We start from the raw sequence: 21,398 nt of genomic DNA, 5'->3' as shown, positions 1-21,398 counted from the left end.
GACTTCTGGTAAGATTCACTAAAGCTTGTGCAGAGGTTTAACTTGAATGTGTATTATTTGAAAAATCATAGAAATACCTGAAAAATACCTTTTCTTTGTTTGCTTTATGTGTAATGCAACAATAAAAAGCAATGGAGGTGACATTGCTGCTTCAGTGTTGACGGAGTAAGGAGAAAAGTAATTAATTGGTAATCCTTTCTGTGTAGGAGATGACCTTTTTAATTTAAAGTAACACTGACTTTATTTTGTTAGTAGTTATTACATTGCATGCTTCTGTTTACATTTTCACTAACTGCTTGGTCTTGAATAGCTAGTAAAGCTCTGTAAAGCCTTTTTCTGAGCTATGAATAGGCTAGTTGAGCATGGCATTGTGGAAGCCCTGGATAACAGCTGAGGTTATGCTTTTGAGCCTCAACATACAAAATCTCTGAGGTGGAAATTAGTGGGAGTGAAAGGTATTATCAACAGCATATTTTCTGAGCTTAGCTATGTCTTACCTAAATGAGATTTTTTCCTGGGGATCCCAGGATTGCAAATCTTTAGATATTTGAAAAGGTATGAAATAGAAATGTCTAAGAGTCTTTAAGATTTTTTGACTTAGCAGGTCTCACTGATCTGTTTCTAGCAGAATTAGCCAAGTCCCAAATAGTGATTTTTGCCTGCTCCAGGAATCTAGAAGAAGCAATGTTTTTGATGAGGAGAAAACAATTCAGAGGCATCTGATTTAAATCTCTGTAGCTTTACTCTAATCCTGCCATTAGCACAAAACTGTATTCAATTTTGTGGATTTACTTTTATTTAGAATAAACTGGAGGTCCCTCCTTGCTGTGTAATCCATATGCTTGTTACTTATACTGTCAAAGGCTTACTAGGAAACTGAGCTGAGGTGGCACAGAGGCATTGACGCCTCAGGAGAACATGCCCATATTCTATTTGAAAGAAATTTTGCCATACAAGTTCCACATTTCTGCTGTTTGGTTTTTTTTTTTTTTTTTCTGTTTGTTTTGTTGCTGTTGTTTTTTATGTTGCTCTCAAAAAAGTAATCTGTGTAAGTAACTTTATTCCTCCCCCTTGTGAGCTGCATGTAGACAATATTCTCCTTGTGCATGCACTGTCCTAACAGAATGGCTTGGTTGATGTATGATTTTTTTTAATTTTTGTTGAGCCAATCAAACAAAACCCACCACAAACAGGACCCCTCCAAAACTGCAGAAGCTTGTAAATTTGGACTCTGAGCAGCTGTTTCATGGCAATTTTTCTGTTAATAAGGTATTTTTTACTGTGAGCAGTTAAATTCTCCTCTAATGTGGAGAACACTAGGCTTGCCTCAGGCTTATGAAGCTTGAGGGAATTTAAGAAAAAATTCCTTCTTATCCAGATCATGTTTGTGGGAATGAGATAGATAGAAAAAAATTCCTGAAACAATAGTCATACAATAGTTTCAACATAAATGACTGAGGTGTTTTAAATTGCCTGTCTTTAACAATATGGATGTATTTTTTAGATTATGCAGAAACTTTAAAAAGCTTTTATTTAATATTTTGTCTGTTTACTTCTAAGTTTCTACACAATTTAGTCAGTGTTTTTGGCATTAATATGAATCATGATACCACACTACCTTGTGCAGAATTCTTCAGGGGTTTGTCCACTGGGACAGACTGTATAGGTTAATACACAAGCCAGCAGTGAAATACTCCGTGTTCTTTTGGGATGAAAGAGGCACTATTCATCCTTATTTTCTGGCTATCTTTTTAGCTTCTTCTGAGAAGTAATAGGTGAATGGTAAAATAGTCTTTCAGTGAAGTGACAATGCTACATTTCTGTACTTGAGTTGTGCTCTTGTACAGTCCCTCCTATGCTTTATCTTTTGCTTTCTGTCATAGCTTGCCCCTACTTTATGGTCTTCTCAGAACTCAGAAAATTCCAATATGCAGGTTGCAAAATTTAGAAGAAATAATTTCTGGAGTAAATCCAAACAGGGACATCATTTATTAAAGAACTGATTACAAAGTAGATGGATTCTGTACACAGGGAAGGAGTTGAACTTTTTGGTAGTGTGATATTTGGAAATTTGTATAGAATCTCATAAAATGGACCTGCAGTTAAAAATGTTTCAACAGGCAAACGAAATATCTTCCCATGTATGACCTGTAACCATGTTGCCTGCCTGCTCCTTGGCCCTGGCATCAGCACCTGGCAAGAGAAGGTGGGGCACCTTCTGATCCCTGCCACACTGGTATAGAACTGTGTCAGCCCCAAGTGTTTCAAAATCTAAAGCTTTTTCAGTATCTTAAATAATTCAAAGCAGTAGGCTGTCTGAACTACTCACTTTCACAATACAGTTAGTTTGTGTTTGGAGATGAGTGAAAGTGAAGTTACAAAACCTGACACAAGAGTGGCTAGCACAGTGTAGACAGAAAAGTGCTGCTATGGGGAAGAATTTCCATGAGAGGATGTAGGAGATTTGTCTGATCCAAAGCCAGGACTGGTGAAATGAAGGGAGGCTGGCATTGAGGCTCTGTGTGATGCACTAAATGCGGCCACGGGTCTGTGATTCCTCCCATGCTTTGCAGGAGAACACTCATAAGAAATTACACAAAGACAAAAAGAGCCTGATTTTTGTAAGAGTTATAACGATTTCATAAGTCTACTGTTCTTATACTCGTCTGTTGCTTTCTTGTCTACTCCCCATATCCTTAGTAGACATCTCCCTAGAAAGCCAGGAAGGTGGTCATGAAGAAGAGGGTGAGGATAGGGTCATGCCGAAGACCTGCTGAGCTGTGGGCCTGGTCATGCCATGTGTGGATTGGCCAGCTGACTGTTGCTGGACCTCACCCTCCACCTGCTGGGATTACTTCTGAAGCTTTAAGAAATTCCATTATCTTTGAGACTTACAAAATAAATTAAGAATTGGCCAGTGGCTAAAAAAGTTAAGTGTGAGAAATAAACAAATGTTTAGTCACTTGAAACTATTGTTTGTTAGCAAAACAGCCTACCTTCCAGCCTCTTTAATCACAGGATGTTGTTTTCCAGTGTAATGTTATTTATAGGTTATAATCTTAGAAGCTTGAGTGGCTCTTTGTTTTCTTTGTGGTAAACAGTAAATGAAAATCAGGGACAGAATATCTTAAATCTTTAATGAAGATTTAATTGTGCCAGCATTTTTGTTTGAGTGATATCAACTTGAATAAAAAATTCTGTATACTTCACATATATAATTGGCTCTCCACAAAATTGCTTATGAACAGATAATAATTTTATTGTTTGTGCTTTATAAGTTCATTCTTGCTTATGGCTTTGGTGATTTGGTATTTGCATTCTCCATAGATCTTTAAAGAGTTGATGCTATATGAAGTACAGAATTTCAATTATATTTCTAAAAACACAATTTAAATGTTTTGATGTTAAAAACTATTTATTTATAATTCTCCATAAGCTAAATGTCAGACCATGATTACTTCATTTTGCTTTTTTACTTCCTTTTTTCTTTCTGTCTGAGACTTAAGTTATGATTAATTGAATAAAATATTACTGAAGGAGATTATTAGAATCCTTAGAGGACTGTTTTTAGTTTCAGCACTTGTCATTTTTCAATTGTAGTCATCTTTCTTAAAAAGGTCATGCAGCTAATAGTAGTATTTTTATTTGCACCAATAATGGTTTTACAAATGAATGAGCTCCTCAAGAGAGTAGTTTCAGAAGAAATACAGAACTTTGTGATAATCAGACCTTTTATTTTTTTGAAATGTTTTCTTGACATTTTTCAATAAATATTTGAAATAATTTGGAATCCTTGCTATCACTGTCACTACAGTGCAACTACTGCTGTAGTGGCAAATAATTGAAAATAATGGGTTATAAAAAGGAAAACTCATCCGTTAGAAATAAATTTTCAAGACAGTAGATTGATTTAGTGTATAACTTTTTCCCTGTGATAAAGTAGAATTTAGACTGTCAAAATTGATGTATTAGCACATCATAATGGGAAGGGTTGGCATTTTCGTTTCTGTTTTGTATTTTGTTTTCTGTCTTGGATATTATTGTCTGAATTGACAGATGATTGACAGACAAAATATTTCTGACTTTAATGTGGACTGAATCAGCAGCTTCTTGAAATAGAAGTAGTAAAATGATATGCAAGTGTTAGAAGTTGATGGTTAGAGATGAGATTGGGCTTATTATATGGGCTAAAATGGCAACTGAAAATAGAGTACAAGAGACAGCTGCCCATGTAAAGAAGAGAAAAAAACTTAATCTCCTGTAACCTGTATGTATGCATTCCTGTTTCCTTCTTCTTTGCATCTGTTGTTTTGTGCCATAGTTCTTGTTTCTTGTGAGGTGTTTTTTCCCCTGCTAGATACTTACAAGTATACCTAGAAGACTGAATCTGTTGAAGTAGCATTTAATTCTAGGAATATTGCAGTTTGAAACCACCAAGGGGTTTTGTTTGTTTGTTTGTTTGATGGGTTTCGGGGGCGGGGTTGGTTGGGGTTTTTTTTGTGTTTTTTTGTTTTTTTTTTTTTTTTTTTTTTTGGTTTTTTTTTTTTTGTTGTTTTTTTTGTTGTTTTTTGTTTGTTTTGGTTTTTTGAGGTTTGTTTTGGTTTTTTGTGGGTTTTTTTGGTTGTTTTTTTTTTTTTTTTTTTTTTTTTTTTTTTTTTTTTTTTTTTGTTTGTAACTTCAGTTATGACTCTGATCTTTAAATAAAATACCTTTGTTGGTGGGATTTCACTGTTCCTTCATGAGTTTTTGCTAGCCCGCAGCCCTTACATGCTCTTGCTTACTTAATTTCTGTAAATGGAAGCAGATACCTGATGTCCTGCTGTCACTCAGAAATAAGTAATAAGAGATAAACTAGCTAGTACTTGAAACCTTCTTCCTAGTAAGGCTTATCTCTAACTAAAATCTTAGGTCCTCTAAAATCTCTAAATCTCTTAAAGTTTATGTTTCAGCTGAAGTCAGGAAAAACAGGTGTTTTAAGAAATTTCTCAGTGCATGTGCCAAGAAGACTTCCACTTGAGGTGGGATGCCTTTGAAAATTCAGTCAGAGGCCTCTGTATTCCTAGTGTCATTTGGAGATACGTGTAAGTATGTTAAAAGAATAGCTATTTTTCATGGAAGACATGGGTGAATGTGGCTGAAGTATTTCAAGGAAGACAAAATTATTTTGCTCACACACTCAACTGCCAAATAAGGAGAAACAGTTATGCTTCTTATAAATGAAATAATTAATTACCAAAAATAATATGTATGTATGTAACTACCCCTTATGATGATACAGGCTGGGTCTGGTGGGGATAAGTAGCAGATCTGGGACAAGGCCCAGACAGCAAAATAAGGGTCAGGTGCACCTGGGGCAGTATGACTCAGGCATGATTCTGAGAGAGAGGGTAGGATAGGAACTAGCCCCTCTGCTCAGAGCCTGCTAGAATCCACCTGGGTACTGCCTCCCTTTTGAGTCCCTGACACAGGGATGATACTGGTGGGAAATGATGGGAAGCCACAAGAGATGCACAAGAGGCTGCGGGACCAGGTCTGCTTCAGTTGGGAGGAGGGATGGCTTCCATGTCAACTGCCCACAGGATGGGGGAGATGCAGCCAGGCTCCTCACAGTAGTGTGCAGTGGGCGGGAGGGTTAGAGGTAGCTGAGACATGCTGAAACAAGGGAAATTGAAACTGAATATAAGGAAGAAACGTTTTTTCCCGCAAGGACAGTCCAGTGCTGGTGTTGGGGCCCAGACAAGCTGTTGCCATCGCTGGTCTTGGAGGTTATCAACCGCCAGCTGGATAAGGCCCTGAGAAACCTGTTCTTAGCTCAAAGCTGGCTGTACTTTGAGCAGGGTTGGACTGGAGACCTCCTATGGTCCCTTCCTGAGTTATCCTGTTATCCTTTATGTGACAGAAAACTGTGTGTGTGTGTGTAGTCTAGCTTCAATGTAGCACACAGCTTTGTTTTGAGACAGTAAATGTAGTATACAGACATATAAAGAGTGTGAGCTTTTATTCAAGTCATTGTTAAATTGTGGAAATACGATGCATAATGCTCTTATAAAAGAAACCCTTATTATTATTATTTATAATAATAATAACAATTGTTTTCTTTCTGCCTGCATATATGAGAAATCAAACAGTTATTCATCTGGACTTTGGTAAGAAATAACAAACTAAATTGGAATCTGAATACTCACACTTCCACATTTTCTTACTGCCTATAATTTCCTGAGTAGAACTTGGCATGTGTGTTGAGTTCTTGCTCTGAGATGATAGTCTGCTCTAAGATGGTGTTTTAAAGTAGTAGAGAAAAATTCTTAAACTTTCAACTTTATGTTGCTTAAGAAATATGTGAATATATTAATTTTTTTCTTCTTTACAGACAGGAAGGTAGTTTAACCTTCAGCAAAGAGTTAGTTGCAATAGTAATCAACTTCTGGTTTCTCTATTGTGGACACAGATTCATCCATCAAGTCCTGTGTGCAAAGCTAAGAGCGCTTACAGAGCATTTTCCCAAATATGTGTGATTACCAGAGCACAGCTGCTGTTCTGGGTAATTAATGTGAAACTATAATATCATTCAGATGGGTGCTGTGTCTATATTTCCAAGGTTGGATAACCTCTCTTGCTTATATTCTCTTCTGTCTATAGCATTTTGTGTAGATTATTGATTTTTGTTTGCTTGCAGGAAATAAAGGGTTTTTTGCAGGTCTGGTGGGAAAGATCAGGCAGGCCTTGTATTTGTTTGAGGAAAGGGCTGCTAAGAATAGATAATAAGTGGGGTTTAGTAGTCTTCCAGCTACCATGTATAAACAGAGGTTTAGTAAATTCTAACCCCCAATCTTCATGGGTGTTCATTAATTCACTGTCCTAAAGACGGATTGTTAAACAAAAAAATTTTTCTTGACTCAGAAGCTTACTTTTCATTGAAGATTACTGGGACTGAGCTGACCTAAGGCCATCCATTCAAATCAGATTTCTAAGTCAACTTACTTTGAAACAACTAAGAATTTTTTTTAGATTTCAAAATAAATAATAAGTTATTTTTTCAAAATTAAAAGCTTGGATTTAATTTATTGGAGGAAAGGCAAACAGAAGGGTGTTTTTCAGTAAAAAGCTTTTAGAAAGCTTAACATTTCCACTTCATCCCTTCAAAATATGCAACCTTGAAAGTTTTGGGATATCAGTAGTTGAAGTCAAGCTGAGAGTATTCTTTAAATGAGAAAAATTTTACACATGGAACTTTGGAAGCTATGACTTTGTCAGAGGAAAATGATGGATCTCCCAGATGTTTTTTAGCCATATTTTGTATGGTTTGTAATCTCTCTAAGACATGTCAGTGATGCTGTCTGTCCATATGTTGCATCCCAGGTTGGTTTCGTCAGGGGTTCTGTTAAATGTTAGTTAGCCAGTTCTATGTACCCCCATTTCCCCTCACAGTGGTTCACTCCAGGTTGTCTGCCATTGGAGCATCCCCATGTCAGTCTTGTGGTCACCCCCCTGTTCATTCCTGAGACTTCTGTGTCTGTTACCCTATCCCTGCATTCCCATTCGTCCCAGAACCCTGTATCCACCCCTGTCGTGTTCCCATTGGTTGCTGTGGTCCATGTCACTCCCCCATTGTCTGTCCCCATTGATGCGAGGGGGGCTTCTACCCATGTCTGCCCACCCCCTATAAAACCCCTTGCATTCCTTTGTCTCGTCGCCATATTGTCCATGCGGGCGCTGGGAGCGGTCGCTGCTCTCCACCGCAGCACCATGCGGCAATAAATCTTCTCCAGCCAACTGCAAGGACAGGGTGTGCCTTCCTTCGCCTCTTTGCCTCCTCTCAGTGCCGGTTACAGAGCGCGGCCAGCCCACGCCGGTGCACTAAACCAGAGTGCCCAGACCACGTGGCAACCCTGGGCTCCCAGACAATACGCTGAGCCTAGCCGGGCTCCCCGAGCCGCCAGGGACTGGGAAAAAGAATGCAATGCTGCATCCATAAAACTCATTATGTTGCAAGCATGTATTAAAACTTCTAAAACAGGATAACTTTTTTTCAGCAATTATCAGTTTTTTTCAGCAAGTATCACTTTTATTGTCATAAAAATTATGGCATTTGATACCTTATTTGGCTTGAGTTATCTTCATGTAGCCGATTTTTTGCCTTCTTTTCTAAAAACATAATTAAATTAAAGATGTATCAGGACACATGATAAAACTTAAGAAAGTTGATCATTATCCTGTGTTTATCTGTTACTTGATTTGTTTTGACTAGCACTACCCTTGTTCTGGGAGTGACCAATGACACTGAGTCACAAGTCAGGGGCTAGTTGAATGCAATAAATTTAGTTAGATTTTTTAATTAACCCTCTATTTTAACCTAATTCTGTCTATGTGGAAAGGAGTGGAAATTTTATAATTTACTTCAATGAAACCAGGCCATATAAAGAACCTTCCCAGCCTGACCATTCACAAGGCTCTGGCAGTCACTCTCCCACCACCAGGGGCTGTCACAGCTGGGACCAAAGCCCCTTCATGGTGGCCACTCCAGTGACCTGATGGGACCCCCACACATTCTCACAGGGTCAGCCCAGGTTTCTTGGCCAGTATGACCCCAGATTTCCCACAGCAGAGGCTTGGTTAAAGGCATAAAGGCATTTGTTCATGGTGCCATAACACAGAAACAGCTCAAGCTCTGAGCCTCGGAGGAGGGAGCCTGAACAAAGGAACCCTTGGGCTCTTGTCCCCTCATAGTCCAAGTGTGCCAAAGTCTCACTTCTCCTGCCGAGTCTATGGCTCCGCCCAAGTCTCAGTATCCATCCTGTCCATCCACCTGGCTGGTGCCAGCATCTTTGGGTCCTGTGTTATGCAAAGAGTTGTCACTTCCCAGCCTCTTGCCTGGAGCTCCTGCCACCCAGAGCTCAATCTGCAGCTCACACTGCAGGGTGTAAACCAAGCTACCTGTACCGAATGTGTTCCTCTGCTCTCATCCTTCTTGGGAAGGATTTTTCAAAGAGCTCTTGCACCTTGGCATCCTTACCCTTTTTCTGGGCTAAAAGTGGAAAGCTGTCCAATATTGTTGTTCTTGATTTCTTACCATATGCTTTGACAGGGGAAGAGTGTTTAGTTCTGGTGCACACCAGTATATACACCTGTATTTTGCCCATTCTTTCCTAATGTCTTGGAAATCTTAGCAGGAAAAGACTTTATCTTGTCACTGAAATCTTACTAACACACCTTCATTAAGTGGAAAAAACCAAATTGGGTTTTTTCATAGTTATTTTGAAAAGGGATTAGTTTGTGTACAACATCCTTATAGGTCCACCTCATGTGATTTATTAGCTATTACTTTACAACTGTAATTTTTTTTTAATAAGGACTCCTGTGTTTAAAGGGCTAAAACATTAGATGTAACAAAAACAAGGAGTGTTCTCTGAGTTGGAAGCTGCACCCTCTGGATTTCCTGTGGAAGTATAATGTAAGTGACTCACACCTTGGCTTGCCTGCCTGTCAACTTCTCTGACAGAGAGCAAGTGACAATGCTGTTGCTTTCTCATCACAGGAGATTATTCCTACTTCTGCACAGAGCTCATTTAGTCAGCAAAGTGCCACCTGAGCCTCCCTGCCTCAGTTTACTAGATTTGATCCAAGTTCTATTTCATATTCACGTTAATTTTTTTACTTGGCAATTGACACATGCTTTTATAGATCCTTCAAGTTAGCAGTCTTCCAATAAGTACCTTTTCTTTTAGTACTTATCGGTCACAAGCTAAAGCTGTATTTTATTTATGGATATATATCTTGATTTAGGTAGCCAAAAGGACATTACATGTCGTCTTTATGACACTGCATCTTAAACATATAGGACAAGGTTCCAAATAGCTGAAGCTGTTCTATAAAAATAAAACCTTATGGGCTAGATAGGCCTATTTCAGTTCCCTGCATAGTTTTTATTCTTAGCAGACTTCACTAGTAGTATATAACCTTTTGAGATTTTTTACTCAGCAAGGCTGAGATGCCCTACTAGTCTCAAGGCAGCCATCGTTATAAATATTAGAAATGTGTTCACCATGTTTTAGGAAAGAAGCCATCTTAACTGATTATAGGTAGATTCCAGAAAGATAACTGTGTTGTATCTAATTGTTGTGTGCTTCTCTAGGAAGAAGAAACAGGCGCTTCAGATGTACTGTGCCCTGAGAATACAACTTTAATTTCTAGTGATTTTTTAAAAGTGCATAGGGTGACTAGTTTACCTGAAGATGTCATACTGAAGAACTATTGAATGCATAGCTGTCATGTATCTGAATAACTGCAGACTCCTGTGACAGGACTAAATCTGCTGTTTTACATTACAGCATCCTTCCTTGGCTCCAAGTTAGTGATCCGTGGGGAAAGTGCTGGAGCAAAGGTGAACTATTTCTGTCATCTCTGCCATGGTTCAGCTCCTGGCAAATATTAGCTTTTCTAATATGCCAGCATCATTGCAATACCACTGCAGTGCATGTGGGTATCTCTAAGGGGTTGTTTTGAAATTGCACTTCCATAAAGAATTTGTCCATGGAAGGGGGAAGTAAAGTCCCCAAGGGTATTGTTGATGGTTGCTGCTGCTGGAGATCATTTGCATGGGAGATCATACTGTTGTGCTGTCTATTATCTGACTGCAGAGCTGAGTCAAATGCTTGTCTGCTGGGAAGGAAGGGTGCATTTTGTTGCTTCTGTTTATTAACTCCACTTTTTTTATTGGGAGTAATGTCAGAGTTGTTTTTTTTATCTCTTTCCAGCTGTGATAGACAAAATGTCAGCAGAATAAGTGACCTACTCTCCAAAACTTGCCATGAACCATTTGGTTGGACCACCTGAGGGGGAGATCAGTGAAGAGCCAGCAAACAGAGCAGTGAGTGAGTCAGTGGAAGCTGACCTGGCACACTCAGAGGTGGAAGAGGAACAGAGGTATGTGGTTCGCTACCCAGGGCACACCAACAGCAACCACGTGGGCCTGTCTGGGCAGGAGGAGGAAGGCATGTTAGCTCGGTCAGCCAGCACTGAGAGTGGTTTCCATAATCACACGGATACTGCAGAAGGGGATGTGATAGCCACAGTGGAGGACAGTTACGACGTTGAGAGAGTGCAGGAAAACGAGGATGAGAGTGCATATGCAGTGCAGTACAGGCCTGAGTCTGAGGAGTATACGGAGAATGCCGAGGCGGAGCATGGTGAAGCCATTCATAACCAAACATTACCCAATCACTTACATTTCCATTCCATTGAGCACGAGGAAGCCATGAATGCAGCCTATTCAGGTTACGTATACACACATCGCCTCTTCCACCGAGGAGAGGATGAACAGTATGCCGAGGCTTATGCTGACTATGGGCTGCAGGAGCACGTGTATGAGGAAATAGGAGACACACCAGATCTTGATGGTAGGGAGGGCATCCAGCAGTATGAGCGGGAGAGAGAGGAAGCTGACAATTACCGCAAGGAGGCACTTGGTGCCCGCCTTCACCATTATGATGAACGGTCTGATGGAGAGTCTGACAGTCCTGAAAAGGAAGCAGAGTTTGCACCCTACCCAAGAATGGATAGTTATGAACAAGAGGAGGACATTGATCAGATCGTAGCAGAGGTGAAGCAGAGCATGAGCTCCCAGAGCTTAGACAAAGCAGCTGAAGACATGCCAGAGTCAGAGCAGAGTTTGGAGCACAACCAGGCTCTTGTCAGTGGTGGGCATGAAAGTAATGGTCAGCTAACATCTGGTTCTCGAGTTACATCTGGCTCGGGAGAATCTGTGCAGAGGTACAGCAAGGAAAAAAGAGATGCAATTTCCCTGGCTATCAAGGATATTAAAGAGGCTATTGAAGAAGTGAAGACAAGGACCATCCGTTCTCCTTATACCCCTGATGAACCTAAGGAGCCTATCTGGGTGATGCGGCAGGACATCAGTCCATCCAGAGATTCTGACGACCAGAGGCCACTAGATGGGGCTGTGAGTACACAAAGCTTTCACCTCTCGGGTTATATGTGTCTAATTCCTTTAACTGGGACATGCATGGCAGTAAGGGGGCGTGCATTATATTCTTGTTCTGTGTCTCGTTCTTGAAAAAGTGCTTTGTTTTAAATTTGTACTCTGGAGAGCATAAGAGAAGTAAACATGCATTATCAAGTATCCAGATTTTTCTTTATTTAACAGTGCTGACCTCAGGTATGCTGTATAAGAATTTGTCACATGAAGCTCTTTATGTGTCTTTTCTGAAACAAATGCTGCTATATTATTTACTGCTATAATATATTTTAGAATAGCAACCAAACCAAACAAAACTGTCTATCTTTGTATGCTTTTGTTTACTCTTAAGTTTCTAGGTGTGGGTTCTCTGCTTGTTTTTTCTACCTCTGTCGAGGTTGGGATTGTTGGGACTCAGGTGTTTATTATTTCTTATCAGCGAAACAGCCTTACAGCCATGAGTTTTGCAGTCTTTCATTAGCAAGACACAAAATGGCTAACTATCTCTTGTTACAAGGTCTTTTAAGACTAAATTATCCAATTAAGAAATGACACCTAGGTTATTTTCCCTTTTCACCCAATAACTGATCCCCCAAAGCCCGCAATGCGGACTTTTCTTTCCAATTACAAAACATCACCCAAACCCATGAAGAAGAAGGAAAAAGAAGGTAAAGAAGAACAACCTGTCTCCACCCTAAAACCTCCATCTTGCTTCATATTTATTTCTATATTCTAAAACTCCAAAATCTAAGTTTCCACCCTGTGATATTACATACTTCTAACCAACTACACACCCATAATCCCAGTGCTGTTAATCAATTTTGGAAGTCTTCTCCACAGCCTCAGGTCAAATGCAGTGCTCTCTTGCAAGTCTGTGTCTTTCAGCACAGAAAGTATAAAATTCTCAGCATCCAGGATTCCAACACTCGGTTTCATATTCTGTCATGTAACAGTCCCAACAGTTTCGTTAGAAATCTGGTAATATTCTTTATGATGGTATCATAGTTCAGATTCATATTCTAGAAAAGTTGCATGTCAGCTTGGAGTCTCTAGAACTTAGTGTATTATGAATCTCAGTTATTACATATTACATTATCACTATAAAGTGGTATTTACAGCAACCTGAGTAGTGAAGGCAGTTGTTCAGATTTAAGCATTAGGAATTTATTCTAGGAATGCATGGGAACTATTCAAGACACCTCAGTTACTGCAAAGGGAATTCACATGGTGAAAAAAGATCACATGCTGGGTAGATCTATGACAGGCTTGTGATTTGTTTATCTGTCTTCAAAATGAGGAAGGCTAGTATTCTACAGATAGAAAGAGATTTTTGTAGAATGGTGTTTGGGATGCTGTAAAAACATCAAGCTGATTGTGAGATATAGCATCCAGATTTTATTTTTCCTGCAAAACTGTTGGAAACACAGTGATGAGAGTGTTGTGGGACTTTTTTCTTGATTCTTAATAGAAAATTTAATTGAACCTTTAAAAAAGCCCAAACAAACAACTATATTGCAAAAGTTACTTTTACAAATATTTTTAAAATTATGTCTTTTACAGAGCTGATTTGCAGTCATATGAGGGAAGAAATCTTCCCAGATTATTTTGTGTGGAATTATTTTTAGCTTAACTTTAGAAGTTTACAAAACTAAAATTATTTCTGTCCCCATTTTCAAATAGATCACGTTACTCTTTTTCTGCACATTTTGTTTACCATATTGTCTGAAAATGCTGTTACTGCTTGGAAGATGAAATAGCTTCCTGTTTCTTCCTAACTGATTGTAATGGAGTGCCATGATGGTGACATTAGGTTGAAGATCCTGAGAGCACCAAATTCTTCTGAAGGTGCTTCACCTGCTCTCCAAAATCTGGGAGAATTGAGCATCTTGCAGAATCAAACTTTTCTGAGATGTGCTGATATGACTCAGCCTGGTATGCTCATATAGTGAACAAAACAGGTGTTTTAATTGTTCTCTGCATACATTAGATATTGAAGTACGTATAGGTTCCCATTTTGCACCAAAAATTTTCTTCATTCAATATTTTTTGTACCATGTCAGATAAGAACCTGACTACATTTTCAGGGCTGGCTGAAATGAAAACAGTAATTTATAATGACAGTTACTATAGCTCAGTGAAGAGAGAAATGGTGGTTGTAGATGTACAAAGAGTCTGTGTGCTTAGAAGGAAGAAGTAAATTACACAAATAATTTAGAAGATCTGTAGCAGATTGAGGAGAAGACTTGTTGTAGAAGGTACTTGGGACTGAGTAGGAATTTTGTTTTTCCTTGAAGAAGTGATATTTGCTTTACTGGATTCTTTAATTTAGATGGCAACTCAAAAACTGTCTGCTTTCTTTAATGCAGCATTCCTAGAATTGCTTAGCTGTAAATTGGGCAAAAATAGCTTGTTTTGACCAAATGACCATAAGCGATCAATGTAATAAAAACATAGTTGGAGCCCATTCATCTAATTATAAATTGTTCTTCTGTCCCCCTTGAGAAAAAAGCAGGATCTCAGATGGGGACTTTTCAGTGTAACCAGTATATGTCAGAGATGTTTTTCAGTCTGATTTATATTATTGACCTGGAAATGTGAGTGTTTTTACCTTCAGGCAGACTCCATTTTCTTGTCCCAGAAGTATCAAATTGCTGTAGATAAATAATCCAAATTGGGTGCTTTTTTTGCCTTCCATTATTTTGCAGGTCTACTTTGTAACTTATCCTCAAGTTGTGTTAAACAATTTTCTTTCAGAGATACAACTTACCTGAAAATATTTCTAATAATATTGCCTTCTTAATCATGTGATATTGAAACTCGTAAGACTTGTTTAGACACAAACAACAGTCACTTTTTATTTAGCTAGAAGTTGTCCACTGGAGACCAGTGAAGCAAGAAGAATGATTTGTGGTTGAGGCTCATTAAATGCAACAGCCTCCTTTGCCTTTTATCCCAAGAAAGTGACTATTACTCCACAGTGCTAAGCTTTTGTGTAATACATTCACAGCAGAATGTTTGGTAGGGTGCCATTTAGAAGTGTCCAGAGACTATTTTAAGAAGCTAACAATTCAGAGCTATTCAGCTAGCCTGAAGCTAGGTATTGTCAAGGTATAGTTTGGGACTGTTAGGAAAAACATGCAACGACTGTGACAGTAAGAAAGATACAGATCACTGTATCTGTGGGTACTTAAAATGTCCTGATACCAGTTTTATTCACAGGTTAATCTACCAGGATTATCAGTCATTCCTAGGTGTTTCTTCTCAAAAGAAGTGTTTGATAAGGTGTATGAGAAATGTAAATTGCTCACTGCCCATGGATGATTCTATTGTAATAAACTCTGATAGTCCTGTGGTGTAGGAGGCAGGTAGCAGCCTTCTGTGAATAAATAAATAGTTTAAAGATGTACCTGTTTAATATTTAAAAATTGAAAATATTAGCTGTCATGTGCTTTGTGCACCCTGGTTTAATGATGCATGCTTTCACTTGAATCAGAGGTGGTCTGGACAGTGAGTTTGTGGGGAAGGTGTACTTGTGTATTTGATAAAAGCTGAAAAATCCTCAATGTCTTTTGAATAAAGGCAGTAAGAATATTTTTAAACATTTGCCACACAAATGAGATCTGTACAATTGGCATACATTTCCAAAGTGTGTTTATCAGAAACCTTTCAAACCAAAGCAGACCATCTTTTGGATATGGCCTCATGAAGATCTCTTTCTCAAATACAATAGCAGTTAGAGCTGCACAGCTGCAGGAAGTGCAGTGGGCATCAGGAAACTGACTCTTGATGGAAAAGGCTGTGGAACTGCATCAGAAGAAAACAGTGGTTTGGAGGTAGAAATCATTCATTTGAGAACCAATTACCATGACTTCTTTTCTGAGGTCCATTCAGTTATCCCCTGGGGTTATAGATCTGAAAACCAAGTTTTGTTGATGTCCAGGACACGATTTGTTTCTGCATGCCAAGACTTTGGTTTTGCAAAGCCCTATCACTGGTGTTTATAATCTCTGTTCCTCTGCAGACATTTGAGATGGTGGCATGTTAGAATAAATCCTAATACAAAGTAAAATCATGTATATGGGTGGTTTAGATTTGTGAAGTAGAAATTCAGAGCTGAAGACAAGTTTGCCAGGTGGAACAGAACTGAGCTGCATTGTTTTGCTTCTCCTTTGTTTTTGGTTATGTATATTTTATTTCAACCCTTGCATTCTCAGTTGCAGGATTTTCTCAGTTTTGATACCTCAGTGTTTTCATGGAGATGAATTTGCTTCACTTCTTCCACAGAAGAAGTAATGTATTATTAAAAGCAAAGGAGAATAAATAATTAAGGAGGCTTCAGTAATAAATGAACTAAGGGGTAAAAAGAGGGAAAGGAAACAATTGAAATAAAGATGAATTTTTATTGACAGTATATTGTTGAGTTTTTTTCTGAATAGATATTTTAAAACTGTTGGTTGAGCACACAAACTATACGTCAGCTTTCCATAATTTATGAGAGACCCAGACTTGAGTTTATGCAGGGAAAAAAGCCTCAAATGCCCCAAACCAAAAATCACATTTTTTAAATTATTGAAAGATTAAAGTAATTTTATTTTTCTGTGCTCTTGAAAACAGCACTTGCTATAGTTAAAATCTTCTGAACATAAAGGAGAAAATCCACAGTGATTTTTTCAGACTGACACATAAAACTGCACTGGAAGTTGAAGTGAAACTATGGCTAAGGAAGTCTGTACTCAGAGAAGCAGCCAGCACTGAGTCAGATCTCTCAAATGGGATTGTTTTTCATTGTTCAGATGGTGGTAAGTGACGGGAGGCTCTGTCTTTGCAGGACATCATCACCTGGATCAGGGGAAGTTCCACAAACCAAGACTTCCCAAACTGCATTTGTTCTTAGATACAGTTGGCCTGTGATCCTGTGTGATCACTGCAGCATGTCTGATTCATTGCTATTGTTTACCTTAAGCTACATACAAAACACCTCCTTCATTAAATGTGTAATAAGACTGTTGTACATGATGTTATCTGCATAGGGAGCAAGTGTCTTACCTATAAGCAAATTGGTCATTTCTGTGTCAGCAACTGCATGAGTCAGCTGTTGGATCAGTCAGAATCCTGGTGCAACAGCTGCCTGTTGATAGAGCCCCTCACTTCAGATGCTAACTACCCAAGATAGTAGGTAGTTAAAATGATAAATGGTGCTTATCAGTTGTCTTGGGCACAGGAGGAGCCTTCTGGGGGAATCTCTTTAGGCTGCCTGAAATTCCTCTATGGAGAGGTCCTGTAGCAGTTAATCAGATGTGTTGTTCCAAAGGAGCAGTTCAGCCAAGTAACCTTGTCTCAGGTCATCTAGTCCTATCATGTATGCACAGACTGACAGGGGCAGGTCCTGGACCACCCAGCAAACAGATGGGTGAGTGCACAGGGTGTGTGCAGAGGCAGTTATACCAGAACTACAGTACAAAGTTAAATCCATATGTCAGAATTATAAATCGAATTCCATAGATTGTGCCACAGTATGCAGGTATATGTAAAGTGCTAAGTTGGTATCATTTTTATCAAGCCCACCATTTTTAGCACTGTACTTAAAACAAATTTTCAACAAAGACAACTAATAATCATTAGCTTTTAGCTTAATTCTTTATTGGTATTTGAGCCAATTAAAACCTATGGTCTCAGTCTGTATTTTAGTGAACAGAATTTGAGCTGTATAAATGACAGAGGACACTGCCATCACATAGTTGGCTTAAAACCTGGGAGATTTGCTGCCATAGTTGTCCTGATAAAGGCAGTTCTTGTGATAGAATGCATCTGACTATATTTGCGTGTTGGACCTGGAGATCTCATAGTGCTTTGACCTTTTCCTAATGTACATGGGTTCTTCTCAGAGCACTATCTCTAAAAAAAAAAAAAAAAAGCCTTGCTTTATATGATTGTCTCCTGAGCTAATGTATAAGGAGACTTTGCCATACCTGTGCCATAGTGCTTGTAGGTAGACATTAGTGTCAAATAAGTAATGTCCTGTTGTTTAAGTGAATCTTGAATTTCTGAAGCATTTGTTGATTTGTCCACACACATGGTACTATAAAAAAGCTCTGAATAAACTACCTTTTTCAAAACAAAAAATGACCAGTGCTGTTTAATATCTTTGTGAGCAGCACGGACAGTGGGATTGAGTGCATCCTTGGCAAGTTTGCTGACACCAAGGTGAGTGATGTGATCAACTCACTGGAGGGAAGGGTTGCCATCCAGAGGGACATGGGTAGGCTTGAGAGGCAGACCTGATCTGTGAGAGCCTCATGAAATTTAGCAAGGGCAAGTGCAAGGTCCTGCACATGGGCCAAGGCAATCCCAAACACAAACTGGAAGAAGAATTCATTGAAAGCAGCTCTACAGGTAAGGACTGAGAGATACTGGTCAGTGAAAAACTTCTTACAAGGGCATGTAGTGATAGGACACGGGGGAACCACTTCAAATTTACAAAGTAGGTTTAGATTAGATACAAGGAAAGATTCTTTACCGTGGTAGTGGTGAGGCACTGTCACAGTTTATCCAGGTGCCACATCCCTGGAAGTGTTCAAGGCCAGGCTGGATGGGGCTTTATGCAACTCAATCTATTGGAAAGTGTCCCTGTCCATGGCAGGGGCAGCAGTAAAATTTAGAAGATCTTTAAGATTCCTTCCAATATAAACGATTCTATGTCTCTAGGATTCTATGATTTCATCCCCTCTGTCCTAGCCTATGTGACCCTCAAGCCCTACTCTCTTCAAATGATCTCCTGCTGAAAGCACATAAAACAACGCTGCTTTTATAAGTTTCAGTGTTTCAGTGTCAGTTACATGTCTCTTCATGAGATGTATAGGAAACAACTGATTGACCTAGATAGGTTAGATGCAACACAATCCTCTCCTTTTACAAGTTCCGTTACTAGATCCCTCTGCACAAGAGCAAGGAAGGTTTCTCAAGTGGAGTGGGTTGCATGTTTGTTAAGAGTCAATGCCAAAATTGAGATGGAGAATTTTTGGATGTACCAGGTTGAGTATCGTAAGAAAACTGTAAGTAGATATTCAAGAGAAAAAGGGATAGCTATCACTTTTTTATTGCTGCATGTAAAAAAATCTAATCTGATTCCGTTGATAGACCTTTGTGCCTAATAACAGCATACATCATGTAACCTTATTGTGTTCTGTCAACTTTGCTAGGCTTCTAAAACTTTTGTTAATGACAAGTGAAAGTCACTCAGCCTTTATTTTAGACTTTGTTTAGAGTAGCTCTGCAAATTATCTATCCACTATGATGCATCAAAATATTTCTTGTTATTACTGTGACTGCATTCTTTCCTTGTACATTATATACAGTACCTCTAAAAATGCATTTTGGTGTCAAAGAGAATTGAGTGTTAATTCTTCAAGGACTGGACTTTCCTGTACAAATGTTTTCAAGGACAGCTCTCATGTCATGTCATGCAGCAGACTTTGTAAGACATTAGATATTTGGGTTTGGTAATTCTAGTTCTTGGTTTGGTTTTGAGGGGGGTTGTTTGGTTGGTTGTTGTTATTCAGAGGTTTTTCTCCCCCAAAACACATATTTGAGCAGACATTCAAACACAGCACATAGAAAGCCATGTAATAACTTAGTTCTAATACTTTGTAGATAAAGGCACTTACAGTGCTACTGGAGTAACTGCTAGTACATTTCAAATGATGCACCATTTCTTAATGCTAATTGTCTGGTTTAAATGAAATCATTAATCTTTATCCTTCAGTATGTGAATATGAGTTTTCAGCCATTGTAAAGAGTGCTTTTGTGTGTTTGCATGTACACATCTCATACTTAACTTGATTTCTTTGTTTCTTGTTTAAAGCTGAATGCTACAATGTCTAGATGTCATTAGTGCATTGATAGTATAATGCACCTTTTAAATTTATTCATAATATATAAATACTGCATAATAATAAGAATGTGAACACCATGAAAACTCTTCCTTATGTAAATAGAAGTTGCCATTTGTGCAGTTGCATCACTGTGGCACTGTTGACTGGTAATTACACAGCAACTCGAGGGAGCCTGTATCTCTCCCACAGCCCCTGCTCATGTGGCAAGTAATTCTTCAGTCTGATAGTGCAACATGCCAGCTTTCTAGGGATTGTTTCACAGCTGCATCTTCTTCTGTCTTGCAGTTGTAATTCAAAATACAGGGAGATGCAGGGACTGCTCTTTAACATGGGAGATACTGTAAAGAATTGCTTCTTAACTCTTTGGAAGCATTTATTAGTTAACTATAATTTTAATACTTAGTTATTATCTGAGATAGAGGAATGTCTGTAAAGAGAAGTGGAGAAGGGAGTTATGTTTTCTTGTTTCATTCCGTATGTAAGGGAGGCTAAGAGAAACTTAGATGTTTGGGGTTTTAGTTGTTGTTCTTGGTTTGGTTTTGTGAGTTTTTTGTAGACTATTTAATGGAACTCAATTTTTCAGCTGCCGTAAATGCAGAGCATGAGGGTAGAGCTGCTGCCAACTCATTCCACTGGAAATGTATCCCTTTTCTGATATGACTTACTGGCTCAGAGAAAAGCTATGTCATACTGTTTATGAAAATATAAGAATAGCATTTTACTTGTTTTGCCATCAGTGATGAACTGTTGAGCTGGCACAGCTAGAGCTGCACTCTTCCTATGTTAAAGGAGACTGTAGAATGCCAGGGCTATTGGGCTAAATACCCAGCTGTAGGTAAATGTTAAACTTCCCTTTATAGGATTTCCATTTTGGCTTGGGCAGACATGTTTTGTAGGTATCTCCTTAAAATCTGCCTCTAAAAATGCCTGCTGGGTTAAAGCTTTGTACTCTCTTTCATTTTAGTTACCTTCATTAATTCCACATTCTGTGTACTTGTGTCACACCCTCATATCAGGATCCCCTGCTCTGTACTTCAGATACCTTGCTACAGCTTTTTCACATCACCAGAATTTATTAGGAATTGTCTATGATTAGAATATCCTTTCCCAAAATGTTCTTCCCCTTTATCAAGATACTTGTTGATCAATCACATAGACAGTTTCTCCACTGAATTGTTTATGGAAAAAGGAGAAGAATGAGGAAATCGGATCTAAAGCACACATATTGAGCTAATAGCATGAACTGTTGAATATTTTCCAAGTCCTTACTGTATCCAGATTGAGGAATCCCAGTCCTTGATTACACTGGTATTGAATTGTCATTGAATATATTAATACATTCTTAAATACATCAATATTATTCTGCACAGTTTATAAAAGTTGTATTTTAAGATAATGAAATAACTTTTATGGACAACCACTGTGACCTTCCTCTGCTCAGATTAGATTAGTTTAGCACTCAGGTTAATAACTGAGGACTTGTGTGCTTATGGGGAAATTTCAGTCTTTTATTACTTTTCCCCGGTTTGACA

General features: G+C 38.7%; 1 protein-coding gene across 7 annotated transcripts in view; it reads left to right on the top strand.

Moving 5' to 3' along the window:
- APBA1 (amyloid beta precursor protein binding family A member 1) overlaps window positions 1-21,398 on the top strand; it is a 69,304-nt gene that overhangs the window by 14,557 nt on the left and 33,349 nt on the right. For 3 of the 7 annotated variants that reach the window (XM_053931730.1, XM_053931723.1, XM_053931724.1), the window contains 2 exons: window positions 10,329-10,381; window positions 10,755-11,959. In XM_053931730.1, the coding sequence (XP_053787705.1) occupies window positions 10,808-11,959 (1,152 nt within the window). In that variant the 5' untranslated portion in view covers window positions 10,329-10,381; window positions 10,755-10,807. Of the gene's footprint in view, window positions 1-6,460; window positions 6,542-9,405; window positions 9,452-10,328; window positions 10,382-10,754; window positions 11,960-21,398 lie in introns of those variants that run through there. The other 4 variants (XM_053931725.1, XM_053931726.1, XM_053931729.1 and 1 more) reach the window with 3 other exon arrangements.

This window comes from Vidua chalybeata, chromosome Z (genome assembly GCF_026979565.1).
Source record: "Vidua chalybeata isolate OUT-0048 chromosome Z, bVidCha1 merged haplotype, whole genome shotgun sequence".
Classification (NCBI taxonomy): Eukaryota; Metazoa; Chordata; class Aves; order Passeriformes; family Viduidae; genus Vidua; species Vidua chalybeata.
Note: the sequence above shows the minus strand (reverse complement) of the source record. Positions and strands in the feature narration are given on the sequence as shown.